Here is a 16,982-nt window from a genome sequence, read left to right as displayed (position 1 = left end):
AGAAGAGATTACAAATAAGCTAGTAGTTAAAAAGATTAGAAAATGACTATTACAAAGTTTATTTTTAAACTGATTGTTTATTTATTTACAACTATTTGAAAGTGGGAGAAGGAGAAGGAGAGGGGGAGGGAGAGGGAAGGAGGAGAAAGAGTCGGGGGTAGAGAGAGAAAGAGAGAGAGAGAAATCTTCCATCTGCTGGTTCACTGGAATAGGCCAAGCTGAAGTCAGGAGCCTGGAACTCCACCCAGGTCTCCCTGTGAGCAGCAGGGACCCAAGCCTCTGAGCCATCCTCCTGTCTCCCAGTCTGCAAGAGCAGGAAGCTGGACTAGAAGCGGAATAACCAGAACTTCAGCGGCCACTCTGATATCGATGGAGACGCTGGAAGCAGCGTCCTAACCCAGTGCACGACACCTGCTCTACAAAGTTTATTTAGCTGACAACAAAACAGGACATAGGAATGTCATAGAGCAAGCAAGTCACAACAAACTTCAAAGTTTTGAAATAATACACAGTGTTTTCTCAGATCATAGTGAAAGTGAGCTAGAATTTCAATACCAAAAAGTAACTTTAAAATGATCAAATGTTATCAATCACAGAAATCAAAATGGAAAGTAGAAAACATTTAAAGCTAAAGACAAAAAATAAAAAATTAAAAGAATGCTACACGGCAATAAAATGTGATATATTAAAACTGCCAACTACTTCACATTAAAAAATACTGAACACTATGAGCAGATGTAAAAAATACATTATGCTACAGGAGAGAAGCCAGGTTCAAGTGACTATGTGCTAGATGATTTACTTATATTCAGTTCTAGAAAACAGAAACTAATATATAATAATAGTAACTAGGTGGAGAGATTATCTGCAAGGGTCATGAGGGAACTTGTGAGAGACATAAATGCTCAGCATATTGATTATGGTGTATTTTGAATGAGATTGTACAAGCATATATATTTGTCAACATTTATCAAACTTTACGGTTAGCATGGGTACAGTTATTATATATGTTTTATATCAATTATACTGACCTTAAAATTGAGAATCTAAGTACAGGAAAAAGAAACTTTGCAATGATGAATCTAATACAGTTTTTTTTTAATATTATTTATTTATTTATTTGACAGGTAGAGTTACAGACAGTGAGAGAAAGAGACAGAGAGAAAGGTCTTCCTTCCCTTGGTTCACTCCCCAAATGGCCTCAATGGCCGGAGCTGCGCGGATCTGAAACCAGCAGCTAGGAGATTCTTCTGGATCTCCCATGCGGGTGCAGGGGCCCAAGCACTTGGGCCATCCTCCACTGCCCTCCCGGGCCACAGCAGAGAGCTGGACTGGAAGAGGAGCAACTGGGACTAGAACCAGCACCTATATGGGATGCCAGTGCCTCAGGCAGGGGATTAACCTAGTGCACCACAGCGCTGGCTCCTCTATTGCAGGTTTTGTTGTTGTTGTTTTTTTTTTTGTTTTTTTTTTTTTTTTTTTTTAATTTGACAGGTAGAGTTATAGATAGTGAGAGAGAGAGAAACAGAGAGAAAGGTCCTGCTATAGCCGGCACTGTGCTGATCCGAAACCAGGAGCCAGGAGTTTCTTCTGGTCTCCCATGTGGGTGCAGGGGCCCAAGCAGTTGGGCCATCCTCTGCTGCCCTCTCGGGCCACAGCAGAGAGCTGGACTGGAAGAGGAGCAACCGGGACTAGAACCTGGCGCCCATATGGGATACCGGCGCCACAGGCGGAGGATTAACCAAGTGAGCCCTGGCGCTAGACTCTAATGCAGTTTTAAGAGCAATTTGTAGCCTCTGATGTATCTATTAGAACAGGAGAAAGGCTAAAAAAAAACATTGATTTAAGCATTCATCTTAAAAACCAAAAAAACAAAAAAAAAAAAAACAAAAAAAAAAAAAAACAAACCACCAGCAAAGTAAACTCAAAGAAAGTAGAAGAAATGAAATAATGAAAATCAAGGGTAGATACAACTGTATCAATGAAATAGAAAGCAAATATGCAACATATAAAATCAACAATGCCAAAGTAGACACTTGGTAAACTGACAAGCTCCTCCTGAAATAAGGAAATAAAAGGGTCAAGAGAGCGAAGACAAGTTAGAAGCAGAACAAAGTTGGAGGCCTAACACGACCAGATACTCAGACATACCATCTCTAGTAGCTGATACAAAGCTACTATAATTGTATTAGAGTGCTGTTAGTACAGAGATAGACACATAAATCAATGGAAAGGAATGGCTCAGAAGTAACCACACACACACATGGACCCGACTCACGACAACGATGCTGCAGCAAAACGGTGGGGAAACTGTGCTTGTTCAAAACCAAAGCTGGATAAACTGGTGATATATATGGGACAACATGAACCTTGACTTCTACCTCACAAGAAATTCCATTTTAAATGGATCATAGTCCTCAATGTAAAAAGCTAAAGAGTAAAATTTCTAGATTACATCAGGGAACATTTTCCTGGCTCTAGGTTAAGCAAATATTTCTTAAGCAGGACACAAAAAAATACCAACCATGAAAAGATTTATAAAGTGGATCCCCTTAAAATTACTAACTTCTGTCCATCAAAAATACCACTGAGAGTGAAAATGCAAGCCATAGAGAAATATTTGCAACATACGTGAATATATCTGAAAAACAACTTGTATCCAAGACACAGAGAAAAATTCCTACAGAACAAGAGAAAAGTCAATTGTAAAACTGAGTAGACAACAGTCTTGTCATGAAAGAGAATACCCAACTGGCCACCAAGCATGTGCAAAGATACTTATTCTCAGAAATGCATTGGAAACCACGAAGAGAAACCACTGCACATCCTCCAAAATGGTTAACATTTACAAGTTCACCAAGTGCAGCAAATGGAATTCTTACACATTTGCTGATGGAATGCAAATGGAAGAACTTAAATTTACAATGCACAAAACAAATGTATACATTTGAGTACCAGAGCATTAAGTATACAAAAGTGTACGTAGAAACATTATTCATAATAGCTAACATCAGAAACAATCTAAGTAAGAACAGAAAGATACTACATTGTGGAATCTTAATTACACAACGATGAAAATAAAAACTACTGCTATATGCCATAAAATGGGTAAATCCACAGTCAACATGGATGACTTTTAGTCAATGCAATAACGTGACTGATATCATCGATGAATCTCGGTCTCATAGGAAAAAGGATTTAGAGACAAAAAGGTCTATATTGCATACTATTTTCCTTATAGCATACAAGGAGGCAACACAAATGAATGAACATGGGTATCAGAATAGCAGTCACCTCTCGGGGAAGCAGTAACTGGCAGGGATATAAAGGAGATTCCTGGGAGCTGGTGAAACTCTTTACCTCTATCCTGCAGCATACACAGTGCGCTCACTTGGTAAAACTCACTGAGTTTCGCCCTTAATCTCTGTGCACTTCACTATAGGTACTGTGTGCAATAGATCTAATTAATTTTTTGAATGGTGACAGTGAGATCTAAATGACCTTAGGGAAACTATTTTAAATGAAGATAAAAGCTTCAATTAAAAAAAAAAGATGCTGGCCGGCACCGTGGCTCACTAGGCTAATCCTCCATCTGCAGTGCCAGCACACCGGGTTCTAGTCCCGCTTGGGGCACCGGATTCTGTCCCAGTCGTCCCTCTTCCAGGCCAGCTCTCTGCTGTGGCCCAGGAGTGTGGTGGAGGATGGTCCAAGTGCTTGGACCCTGCACCCCATGGGAGACCAGGAGAAGCTCCTGGCTCCTGGCTTCAGATCAGCGCGGTGTGCCAGCTGTAGCAGCCATTGAGGGGTAAGCCAATGGAAGGAAGACCTTTCTGTCTCTCTCTAACTCTGCCTGTCAAAAAAAAAAAAAAAAAAAAAAAAAAAAAAAAAGATGCTGCCTTCTCACAGTTTGACTACAAAAAAAGGACAAAGTCTGTAAATATGATATCCATTTTCCATATTTTAGAAATCTCAAGGGTCTTATAAAGACCTTTAAAGGCCCTAAGCATTAAAGGGATAATGGTAACAATCCCCTAAATGTAGTTCAAATAACCTTCTGAAACAGGAATAATAAATACATGTTCAAATTAAATAACTTCTTTTAAGAATTTTAGGTTCTAAGATTTTAGATTAAGTCATCAAAATGGAACTCATTTGTATTTTGGAGCACCTGTTAATGTGCCCTTGGTCTGTCTTCCGAGCAGTCTTGTACTGGCTGTCCCAGAAAAAAATTAAGTGAAGCATGGATCTTGTCTAGTAGCCTGATCAGACTCCACTGCTGGGGCCAGTGCTGGGGCCAGCGCTGTGGCGTAGCGGGTTAACGCCCTGGCCTGAAGCGCTGGCATCCCATATGGGCGCCAGTTCAAGTCCCAGCTGCTGCACTTCCAATCCAGCTCTCTGCTGTGGCCTGGGAAAGCAGTAGAAGGTGGCCCAAGTCCTTGGGCCCCTGCACCTACATGGGAGACCCAGAAGAAGCTTCTGTCTCCTGGCTTCGGATTGGTTCAGCTCCAGCCATTGCAGCCATCTGGGGAGTGAAGCAGCGGATGGAAACACCCCCCACCCCCGCATCTGTAACTCTGACTTAAATAAAAAAAATAAAAAAACAAAACACTGGTGACCCTGATCTTCTATTTATTATTTTAAAATTTTATTTATTTGAGTGTTAGACAAAGAAAGAACAAAACAGACTCAAAGTCCTGTCAGCTAGTTCACTCCCCAAATGACGGTGATGGCTGGGGCTCAACTAAGGCCGAAGCCAGGCACTGGGAACTCAATCCCTCTCCCACATGGGCTGCAGGAACCCTGCTACACTGTCTCCCTGCGTCCGAATTAGCAGAAAGCTGGAGTCAGAGATGGAAGCAGCTATTCAACCTAGACTCTCAATATGGCAAACGGTATCTTATCTACTAGGCCAAATGTCCATCTGTATCATTATTTTTGGTAAGATTTTATATAAATAGGGTCTTTTTTTTACATTTTAATATGTAGCTTGACAAAATATATTTTCTAGCCCTCCAGATTTCATTTATGATAATGTTAAGGTTCACTTGTCATTCCAATGCTGGTCCAGTAACAGTGAGAAAAACCCACCATCATACATCTAGAGTTAGTACAACTGCCTTAAAGCTTCCCAATGTCATCATTTTCATCTGTGTGCTACAGGTGAGTGCTGCTTAAACTTTTCGAGGACTTGTTAGAACAGAGATGCAGTTTTTATTTCCAAGATAACTGCAATGAATAAACGGGCCAGCATGGCAGTACAGCAGGTTAGGCTACCTCCTGCAGGGCCGGTATCCCACACAACTTCTGGTTCAAGCCCTGGCTGCTCCCACTTCTGATCCAGTTCCCTGTTAATGTATCTGGGGAAGCAGCAGGATGATGGCCCAAGTGTGTGGGCCCCTGCCACCCATGTGGGAGACCTGGATGGGGCTCCAGGCTCCTGGCTTTATCCTGGCCCAGTGCAATCATCTGGGGAGTGAACCAACAGATGGAAGATCGATCTCTCTTTCTTCTATCTCCGTCACTCAATGGCTATGTAATTTTAGACCAGTATCTTAACTTCTCGGGATTTCATGTGTAAAATGCGGGCAATTCTATGCTCCCTTCAGAGTTACTACACGAATCAAACAACGTGTACCAGAGTGCTTCCTGAACCAGGGCTTCACAAGCACCTGCTATTGCTTTTGTGACTGTATCAATCACATTAGGAAGGGTCTCAGCACTCATTTTTCTGGAAGGAAGCTAGTTTTCACTGAGAACATGCCGCTGCTCCCGAGGCCTGCTGAAGCCGCTTCATTCGCCTTCGCTAGAATCTGTGGCCTCAGGAGTTGCAGGGCTCCTCGGCAGCCCCTGTGTGCATCCACTTTAGAAGCTCTCAGAATTCAAAGCAGCCCGCCAGAAACTCTAGGGAGAGTTAGAAGTCACACAGAGAATAGGAAAACCTGCAGATCTTCCAAGGGCTCCCCGGGTCCCCCAAGGTACTGCTTGCTCCAAACTAAACTCCTGTGGGCCCACTTTGACCCAAGAATACCCATAATGTCCCATCACAGAGTCTTTACTCTGAGTCAACCAGATTTCAAAGGTATAAATAGGAGTTTTCCGCAGGTTGCTCACTGTCAGGAAACTGGGCTACATTCAGTAAAACGTGGCCCACAATTTGTTCAGTAAATGCTCTCATTGAAACTGGGGCTCGTACAATTACTTCAAGGGAAGAGAGATGAATTACAAATAGTCAAATAGCTTGAAAATTGCATTGAAAAACCTGTCAACTCACTGGAAATTAATTTCCCATATAGCTACAGAAACCTCCTAGGTTTAGAAAATAATACAATGTACAATTGTATCTTATTTTGATCATTTCCATTCTTCAGAATTACACTGCAAATTACTCATAAGTATCAAAATAATCCCTGAAATGCTCTAGTTTTTGTTAAAAAATCCAATTTTTCTTTGACAAAAAATAATTGATAAGACATGTGCTAAGTTTATTTTGTCCACCCACAGAACCAGGTATCCCTCTTTCTGTAACATTTTCAACCTCTCCTATTAAATTCATAGTAGTAGTCTCTTTTGCAGAAAGCAGGTGCTCTAATCAGAAAATTAGGTAAAGTGATAGCACAAATTAAATTAGACACCAAAAGTCATTCCAGTCTATCATGTCGTACGCGACAATTTAACTGCTGACTATCACTGGTCTTAAGTCTTACTAAATGCTCTGTTTGATGTGAGCAGACCCAAAAACAGTAACAGAAAGCCAGGTAAAGTCTTCAAGTCAAAGCAGACACCTTTGACATTAAGAGAGCTAATACCTGACATGGTTAAATGCGCCAACTATGTGTTATGTTTTAGGGGGAAAAGTTTAAACAACACTTAGAGAATTATAGTAAACTGGAACCTGAAAATTATCTCGGACTCCATATCCCTTTCTCAGGAGGAAATCCAAAAAATCACTTTCCCAGTATTAGATCTGCGCTTAGTGAACCAAACAGAGACAGAGCCTGATCTTTATGTCCAGTCCTTGAAACTGTATCAACCTATTTCCTAACTTAAAACGGGTTTTACATCATGTGGGAATTAGAAAAAGGCTGAACTAGCCAGTCACACGGTAGATCTATTTTCAGATTTCTGAGGAAACTCCACAATGTTCTCCACAGTGGTTGTACAACTTTACATTCCCACAATTTATCCAGAGGAAATCAGCGTATGGAAGAGGTAAGTGTACCCCCGTGTTTACAGCAGCTCAACTCACAGTAGCTAAAATATGGAATCAACACAGATGTCCATCAACTGATGACTGCAGCAAGAAACTGTGGTATATATTCACAATGGAACGCCACTCAGCTTTAAAAAACAAAAAAATAAAAAAAAAGAAATTCTGTCTTTCGCAACAAAACGGATGCAATTGAAGGCCATTATGCTTATTGAAATAAGCCAGTCACTAAAAAGACAAACATGTGTTCCCTGATTTGTGGTAACTAATATACAGAGTACAAAGAAACATAATATATGTGAGTTAACTGACATTCTGAGATTTGATTATTGTTTATAGCCCTTGTCTCTAACTCCTGAGGAACAGTAGTTTTTCTACTTCCTACCTGTTGAATTCTTTATTTATTGGAGGGTTGATCTAGTGATTACAAGGAAAATTCAAAGTATGTCATTGTGAAAATTATAAGAAAAATAAGAAGGAAGATGGAAGATGGGAGGGAAGGTACACTGGAAAGTATCATTATACACTGAAAACTGCACATATGAAGTACAGGAAACTCGCTCCTTTATAAATAATTTTTAAAAAAGAAAAGGGCTAAGGAGACTTCATGTAATGGTATACTCTTCCTTCCTCTCAAGGACATTCCTTGAAAATATAATATTTCTCTAACTAACAGGAAAGACAGGGAAGAAGGGAAAGATCAAACATTTTCTCTTGCACAGATATGAGTGTGCAAACCTTCTTGACTGCGAAACCTGTGAATTCCACTGTTACACTTCTGGCTCAACTTCTCCATTTAAACTTAGGACAACAAACGAAACTTTAAAGCACTGCAATTTCCTCCTACTCTGAAAAAGATATTAAGAGCTGAAATTGGAATTGACAGGGCCATTAAAACATGACAGTAAGTTTTTCACAGTCCTCCCTCTAATCTGACAGTTTAGATCATTTCTCATTTCGCCAATGCCAGAGAGAACTTTCCAGTTACAAAGTCAGACTGCTGTACCCTTGAAGCTAGAGCTGGCTTCTCAGCTTACTGTAACTGAGACTTCTACCTAATTTTTGCTCCATTTTAGAGCATAGCATTTTGTATCTTTAGTACAGGATCAGCAATAAGGAGCTGTCAGAAATAAATGAGGTAATATATATGATAGTACTCTCAAATACGAAATTATTAAAAGACACAGAAGGCACTATTTTTTTAAAAAGGTCTATAATTGTGTTACTGGTGTAAGTAAGATCTACTATCCTTAGTGGTGAATCATTCAATGTGTTTTCTCTAAAATCAGGAGCAAGACAAGGATGTCTATTTCATCACTTCATTTTGACCCTATATTGGAGGGTAGTCAATGCAATAAGACAAGAAAAAATATAAAAAGAATAAGAATTATGAAAAAGCAAACCTATCTGTATTTATAGAACAAAGTAACTGTTACAAGATCAAGATTTAATAATGCTTAATCAGTTCTACCCAGGGTATCCAAATTGGAAATGCCAAGACACACTGTTGAGTGTGAAGTATCATGTAGGAAAACTAGCACAGGTGGACTAAAGTCAGTGTCCTTAAAAAGTCACAAGTAAATAGTTTTAAGGGGTATTGAAAGGGGGGTATGAAACCAAAGATTTTGACTCAAATTGGGGAAGAAAAGCAAAGCAAAATTGGGAGCAGAAGCTTTAGAAGAATATTCAATTCTGAATTATTCACAAGTATATTATCCTATTTGTGAGTTGTCACTACCTCCTAAGGTTTCCTGGCAGGAGCGCTGGACAATGAAATACCTGTAGACCAGGAAGGGAAGAAATCAGGTCAAGCACAAACCAAGTGATCCAAATAGTAGGACCCCAGAAAAATCTGATCTAACATTTGCTGATAGGAGAGGATTTCAAGCAGTTCAAGTAAAATGGAATTAAAATATACACTTTATTTCTCAATATAACCTCCATCAAGTTCAACAGTTTCTATAAGTAATGATGCCAGCCATATAGTCCATGTTAATGTAGCCCTTTTTTTTTTTTTTTTTTTTTTTTTTTGACAGGCAGAGTGGACAGTGAGAGAGAGAGAGACAGAGAGAAAGGTCTTCCTTTGCCATTGGTTCACCCTCCAATGGCCGCCGCGGCCAGCGCTCTGTGCTGATCTGAAGCCAAGTGCCAGGTGCTTCTCCTGGTCTCCCATGGGGTGCAGGGTCCAAGCACTTGGGCCATCCTCCACTGCACTCCTGGGCCACAGCAGAGAGCTGGCCTGGAAGAGGGGCAACCGGGACAGAATCCAGCGCCCCAACCAGGACTAGAACCGGTGTGCCGGCGCCGCAGGCAGAGGATTAGCCTAGTGAGCCACGATGCAGGCCAATGCAGCCTTTTTATTTTTAACATGAATTACTGAAGAACAAAGATTAAGAATTTCTAAGATTAGGAAACAGAAATCAGAATGAGCAAATCAGCACTGTAAGATGGAAACCCAATTATTTCCCATCAAAGCTCTTACAAAGGAAGCAGGTATTTGATGTAGCAGTTAGACTCCGGTGTCTCATACTAGAATATTCAGATTCAAGTTGACCTTCAGCTCCTGACTCCAGCTTTCTGCTAATGTAGACCCAAGGAGGCAGCAGCGATGGCTCAAGTAACCGGGTTCCTGCCACGCACTTGGGAGCCCCGGATACAGCTGCCAGCTCCCACTGTCGGCCCAGTACTGCTCACTGCGAACATTAGGGGCTGAACTAGTGGATTGGAGCTTTCCTTTCTACATCTTTCTCTGTCATATAAATAAATAAATGAACACTCAGATGATTTTTGGGGAGGTGGGGAGTGTTTAGCCCAGTGGTTAAGCCACCACTTAGGATGTCTGTACCCCATATTTGAGTGCGTGGGTTCCAGTCTCAGCTCTGCTCCTGATTTCAACTTCCTGTTAATGCACACCCTAAGAGGCAGCAGGTGATGGCTCAACTGTGTGTTCCTGTCATCCATGTGGGAGACAGACTGAATTCTTGACTTCCGGCTTTGGCCTAGAACTGCCCACAATGTTTTGGGTGTTTAGGAAATGAGCCATCAGTTTGGAGACCTCTGCTTCTCTCTCTCTCTCTGTTCCATTACTGGTTCACTCCCTAAATGCCCAAAGGCTGAGACAGGCTAAAACCAGGAGCCAGGAGCTCCCTCATGGTCTACGACATCTGTGGCAGGGACGCAAGCACTCCAGCCATGACCTGCTGTCTCGCAGAGTATGCATTAGCAGGAAGCTGGATAGGAAGCCTAGACAAGACAGAATCCCTGGCACTCTGATTTAGGCTGATGGCATCCCAAGTGGTATCTCAACCCACTGTACCACAGCGCCTGCCTCTTATCCCGTCTTAAAATGAGTCACCCATTTGTTAAGTGGTGATTCCTTTTGGGCATTCTCCCCATAAGCTTTCGTAAAACATCAATGGTTTCACCATTTTTCCACCCAGGCTTCATTGTCAATTTGATGTTTGTTCTTCCTCCAATTTCAAAAGAATTCATGTTGTTTTGATAGGGGCTCTTTTCACACTGACATTTCATTTTTTATAGTGACTCAAATTAGATTTTGTTCAGATATGTTATGACAAGTTAGTTCAAATTTATTTTGGTGCACAAACAATTTGAAAGTCATGCACAAGCTTTCACAGTTCAGACTTTCTATTAACTTTCTGAAGACCCCTTGCACCTCAACTCACCTCTATTATCAAAGACCACTGAAATTATTACGTATACCTATTTGAGTACAGTATTAAAAGCTGTGTAACTTCTATTTCCTATCTTGAATACTATTTTGTTTTTCCTATCTTCACAAAATTTAGCAAAATTTAAGCTAAATACTTGTCAATGATAAAGTACCTTAAATCTACATTTTCATGTTCATCACTGAGAGCTTTAAAACCATCTAATAGTTGTAAAATGTACACTTATAATCTAAAATGGCTATAAGAACTGTGTGAATGTATTGATAAATATTTTTGAATAAACTCATGGTTTATCATTATCGACAAAGTCTAAGCAAAAGGTATGTCCTATTTGAAGGTGTTAAACATTTTATCTTTGTATTTAGCAATGTTTCAGATATTTCCTCTCTCGATATTATATAATGAGTCAAATACTATTTTTACTACAATGGAGCAAAATTGTAAGTCAGAGGCAACAAGCACATAGAACCATCTGTTTCAGTTCTGTGAAGAAAATAGCTAGCATCAATCAGAGACGATCTAAGGGGAAAGTCACTGACAGGCTGAAAAAAATGCTAAGGAAAAAAACAATGTTATAAAATATGCCATAAGTCAAATTTCTCTAAATAAGTTTAGAAACTATACACAATTTGCCATATTCTTTAAGCCAGAAGCTAATAAGCCTCTAGTAGAAAAAAATTAATAATTACTTTTGCCTTTTACAAGCATATAATGAATATATTATACATTTTCTATGATGTCCAAGGCATGTTTTTTAGTATTTTTTGAAAACCAGTTGATCACTTTCCAGAGATCAGTATATGCTCTTATTTTAAGCTATTTCCGTACTTTTAGCTCTGAATGACACATCCACAGAAAATTAGATGCCTGATTAGTGTATATTTATAATCCTCTAAGATGTTCAGGTCAAAAACAATGAGAGAGATTGAGAGAGGAAGCAAAAAAAAAAAAAAATCACAGGAGTGGGAAGATGGCTAAACCACCAACATGCAAGGAAGATTTTAATGAAAGCTATGCCATTTGCAGAAATAAACACCATCCTACTTGGTTGGTACATGTAGGCGAGAGCTTTTATAAGTGTGTTTTTTTTAAAGAGTAAATATAAAATGAAATAGATTTGTGAGTATATCTCCAACTCCTACTAGGTAATTTTTCCTGCTCATTAAAAAGGCTACTTTGACTACTCAGGATTGATTACATAATTTACAAGTGAGTCATGGTATTTGCTATTTCTCTATATCATTGCAGGATCTTTGTGTGGTTCAGTATTCACTAACAATCTCCACTGGAATGCTACATAGGGATGATGTGAGTCTTTCTTATTCTTCTGCATTTCTGATATCACCTTGAGAATGGGATAATTTGTAGGCTCTTCTTCGCTGACACAGAATCTTTTGTATCCAAAGCAAAGCACACTGACTGAATATCACGGAACAGCTCCTTTCCAGACCCACTAATAACGAGGAAGAAAGGTACAGAATGGGACATAAGGGCTACACAAGATGTATGACGCAGCCTAAGTCAGAGAATATCAGCAACGTCAGAGACCTTGTCAGATTCAGCAACTGGCCCCACACCACTTCTTACGCTCGCCTAACGTCAAAAACTGAGACAAGCGACACGTCACCTTGGTAGAAGGGCAGACACATCTGGAACCCCTGTAAGTTTTTTAGCACAGCTGAAGAGAACCCTCGATTCTTTTCCCGCTATCAGGGGTGTCTGAAGCCACACTGTGCCTCACCCTCACAGACAGGCAGGATACACAGCCTATACGTCATCCCGTAGCCTCAGTACTGAGGATCTTTTGAAAGCGTATGAGTGACCCAGAGAACACAGGATAGCACAAATAAGAAACAAAGACAGAAAAAAAACTAACAATCTGCAAGGTGAGGGCCCTACCTTGCAGATTTTGTACAGCGATTCCTGACCGTCTCCTCCAGTATCTTTAAAGTAATCATGCGCGGGAAACGTGCGGTGGATGTCTCGAGTGATGACGCTCTCCTGGGCTGAGTCCTACAGGGGGAAAAGACTCGGTATTAGTGTACAGTTTCTCCTCTATGATGAAAAAAGAGCACACAGTAAAAACAATCGAATAATACAGAAAAAATAACTCAAAAGAAACGTGCCTTCTACCCTGTACCCATATTCCCACCTCCCAGAGAGGTTACCAGTGGTCTCTTTGGTGCCTTCACCCATCTACCTCTAGGTGGAAGGGTGAGCATGAGTGCTCATGTGGGGGGCGGGGCAGAGAGGAAGGGAACCTCACACACACATCTCCACAGAACCAAGCAGTCTGTTCCTGTCACTAATGCAATAAAGTATAGAACGTTCCTCATCAAGACATGCAAATGCGTCTCTTTCTCTTTAGGAGCAGTTGCTAAAAAGAACAAAGACTGTCTGGCTATAAATATATCAAAAACTTACTTAACATTCTCCTAGTAATGACTTTTTTGCATGTTTTCCTATTTGTATAACAAACAGCACCAGAGGAAACTTTTCCATACATAAACCCTGCATATAATGTTCAAGGACAGATTCCCAGAGAAGGAACTAGGACAAAGGACACGCGTTCCTGATTCTGATTCTAGTGCTCCCACTACCAATACGGACTCTAAACAACAGCAGAGTGCGTGCTTCTCCACACCTGCCCAATACGGCACTAATTACTAATTACTAATTACTAATTACTAAACCTTTGGCTATCTGATACATAAAAACTCAGACCACAGTCACATAAAAAGGAAAATACTATCATTGCTTCAGCCCTGCTAGGTCAAATGCTCCAAATATTCCACAAAATTTTAAAAACAAACAAAAAATCCCTACAGGCTACTCTGCTAAGATAACATATGCCTTAAGACAAACCTCAAGATTTTTTTATGACAGATTCTGGAAACAGAAGCTCAAAACTGAGTAAAATTCTAAGCTTTATAAAAACTATTAGTCATCCACTTGATTTCACTTTATTCTTGGAAATTTTGTTTATCTGTTTAAATGTCAAGAAAACAGGATGGGTCTTTCAACAACCCTTATGATGAAAATATTTTACACAATTCAAAGAAGCATCAAAGACTACTAATTGCAAATTAAAACTATTATTTAACATCTTGCCTCCATAAAGATTTGAACAAATCTGCTCTTTCACTCTCAAATAAAGAAAGAAATATTCAGTCTATGAGTTTCTTTGATGAATGTTATTTCCCTTTCTCTTTATAGCTGGGAAGTATAGAAGAAGAATGGGGCAGTTGATGAACTAAGTGAAGTCAGTACTCTCTCTTGCTGGCCTTTTTCACTTCAGGGGCTGTTTCATGCTGGGTGGTAATTAGGTCTTATGTCATGTAGAGAAAGAAAGGAAGTGAATGGAAAAGTTCCAAAGTTGCCCGTGAACATCAAACATATTACATATCAGCCCAGAGTCCGAGAGTTTACACTTGCAATAAAATGCTAAAGGTGAATAAAAATGGAATTTTTTAAAAAAATTACCACATTTAAACAAAAGGACACCAGAAAGTTTAAATTTGCTAAGGTAAAAGACAAAGAATACTGGGGGGTAGGTAGGATGGTGAACGAGGGAGACTGCAGAATATTTATTTAATCTGACCTGGAGTCTAAATATGAAAATCTGGTAACCAGGTAGACCAAAATTTCACTGGCTAGGCTTTTTCCAATAGAAGAATTCTTTTTCAAACACAAATTGGCTGCACTTAGTAACTTCTTGAAAAGATGATCAATGACAGAGTTACTACTGCCATTACTGAACTGTTTCAGGGAACATGTCCAGTGGCTCACAAGATATTTTGTGTTTTTCTGAATGTTAACAGAAAAGTCCTTAGACTATATTCTCAAGAAATCGCTTACATATTTAGCTGATGTTGTGTCTAAATAGTACCATCGGTGTCAATCGGAGATTGATAAAATTTTAAAAATTCTAGAAAGTAAATTAGTCTATTTGCAGAATCAGGAGTGATTGTTTCCCTGTGTGTACTGCATCTTCCTGGTTTGAGACACAGGGCTGGGGGACATCATGGAGCAACAGTTCAGTCTCTCATTTCAGCACCTGCATCCACACTGGAGAAGCAGGCTTTGTGTTTCGGTACTACTTTCAACTCAGTTTCCTGCCAGTGCACCCTGGGAAGCAGCAGATGATGTCGCGAGTACCTGGGCCCCAGACACCCACGTGGGAGACAGCAATGCAGTTCTGCACTCTTGGCTTCTTCTGGCCCAGCCCTGGAAGTCGCACACCTTTGGGGAGCGAACCAGCACGTGGGAAATTCCTATCCCTGTTTGTCTGTCGGCCGCTGCCGCCGCCACCGCACACGCTGGCTCTCTCTCGCTCTATCAATCTCGCTCTCTCTCTATCGATATCGCTCTCGCTCTTTCAATTAGATAGCAAAAAAATTAAAATTAAAAAAGGATGAAAACAAAATCATCAACTTTTACTTCCTTAAATTTTCTTTCCTATGATTACTTCTAAATGCTTTCTCACTTGTGTGTTTCTAGAGTCTTCTTAGATATGTTGCTTTCAGTTGGCTAAGAGAGTGATTTCTGACACTTCACTTCATAGACTAATTAATCAACTTTGCCACAGTGTTCACTCATCCATCTCACATACATGAAGGCTGAGAGTTATAATAAGCTGACTAATAGGAATAACATTGTGTGTTAGAGTAGCGAATACTCTAAGGAACAACAACTATGTTCGAAGTAAAAGCTAAAGTTAACCTACGAGTTTCCAAACACTTGAGAGTAGAAACAGTATCAGGAAATCACATCTAATCCTCCAAAATCACTCTCTCTCACTCATTCAACAGTTATGTGAGTCAGGGAGGGATAAAGCCTAACCCTCTATTAAAGGAGAACCTACACTGATATTTTTTCCTTTTTAAACTTATTCCACTTGTACTAGTTAATTTTAACCAGAAATAAAATAAGAAGAGAGGAAGGACAAAAAAAAAAAAAGGCCAAAAAATTCATCATTTCAGTGTACCAAGTTAAAAGATTTCATGTGGAAGTATTATATTTCTGTATGGCTACAACCAACGCTGATGAGGTCGTTTTCCTGGAAGGCTCCCACCAGCAGGAGCTCCCTAGGCCTTGCCAATCGACTCCGAAACAAGACAAGGGAAGACCCACTCCTTCCTGGGCGGCTCCCTCACCACTGCCGCGACTTACAACTGGACCCACAATTCACTTCTCAGTAGATGCATTCCCACTGCGTGCCACAGAACCCAAAACGGTGGCTCGGCAACTCTGGTGCCAAACTCATTGACGATCTTCCCTTTCCTTGCTCAATACCTCTAGCGTCTCAGACAAGAGACTTAGTATTGCTAAACTTGTTTCCTCGCCTATAACGTGGGATGATAACAGGAAAAGTATGTTTCATTTAAGGTAAACAAGTATGTAAGCTGCTTAAAATGCTGCCTAATCTAAGTACTATGAAATATTATTACTCACAATTATTAACTTTATTATTCCCCTTCCTTAAAAATCATTATTTGACTAAATTTTTTGGTGCACATATACTTTAGACATCCTTCTGTATTTGTACACTTCAAGTAATACACAATTATTTTTCTTTGGCTATCATAATCACTGTACTTATGAAACCAGTTCTCCTCAAGATTTACAGCATGATGATAAATACCTGTACACATTGTTTTTAATTTTCTATTATGTATCTTATCTATTTCAAATTATTCTTGTTTCTATTAATCCATTTGTTAAAGCACAAGTGGACAGTTATATCAATACAATACCATTCTGAGCAACTCATACTGTGACCCAAGCTGTACGCAGAGCCCACACAACAGAGCAAGGCATATGCAAAGATACCCCAAAGGAGAAAGGAAAGGGGAGAGTAGAACAAAACCTAAATCCGCCAGAGCAGCTGCCAATTCCATCATTACTTTAGAATTCAGCTTTTAAGTAACAGAGAAGGGTTGGAGTCATGGTTACTAAGAGGACAAAGGCCACTGTCACAGCTACAAGCCTCCTTCTGAACCATCACCACTAAGAAAGTAACTTGTAGGCAAAGTCCTTGACACCATCCTTTCTCCTGCCTTAGGCAGCTGGGGCCATGCAAG

At 40.1% G+C, this 16,982-nt stretch overlaps 1 protein-coding gene across 12 annotated transcripts in view; it reads right to left on the bottom strand.

The window, feature by feature from the left end:
• The window catches only part of RABGAP1L (RAB GTPase activating protein 1 like), a 788,918-nt gene that overhangs the window by 310,534 nt on the left and 461,402 nt on the right, over positions 1-16,982 (bottom strand). For all 12 annotated transcript variants that reach the window (XM_070077150.1, XM_070077152.1, XM_070077147.1 and 9 more), the window contains one exon: positions 12,799-12,912. In XM_070077150.1, the coding sequence (XP_069933251.1) occupies positions 12,799-12,912 (114 nt within the window). The remainder of the gene's footprint in view (positions 1-12,798; positions 12,913-16,982) is intronic.

Source organism: Oryctolagus cuniculus, chromosome 7, assembly GCF_964237555.1.
Source record: "Oryctolagus cuniculus chromosome 7, mOryCun1.1, whole genome shotgun sequence".
Lineage (NCBI taxonomy): Eukaryota > Metazoa > Chordata > Mammalia > Lagomorpha > Leporidae > Oryctolagus > Oryctolagus cuniculus.
This window is presented reverse-complemented; position numbering and strand designations above follow the sequence as displayed.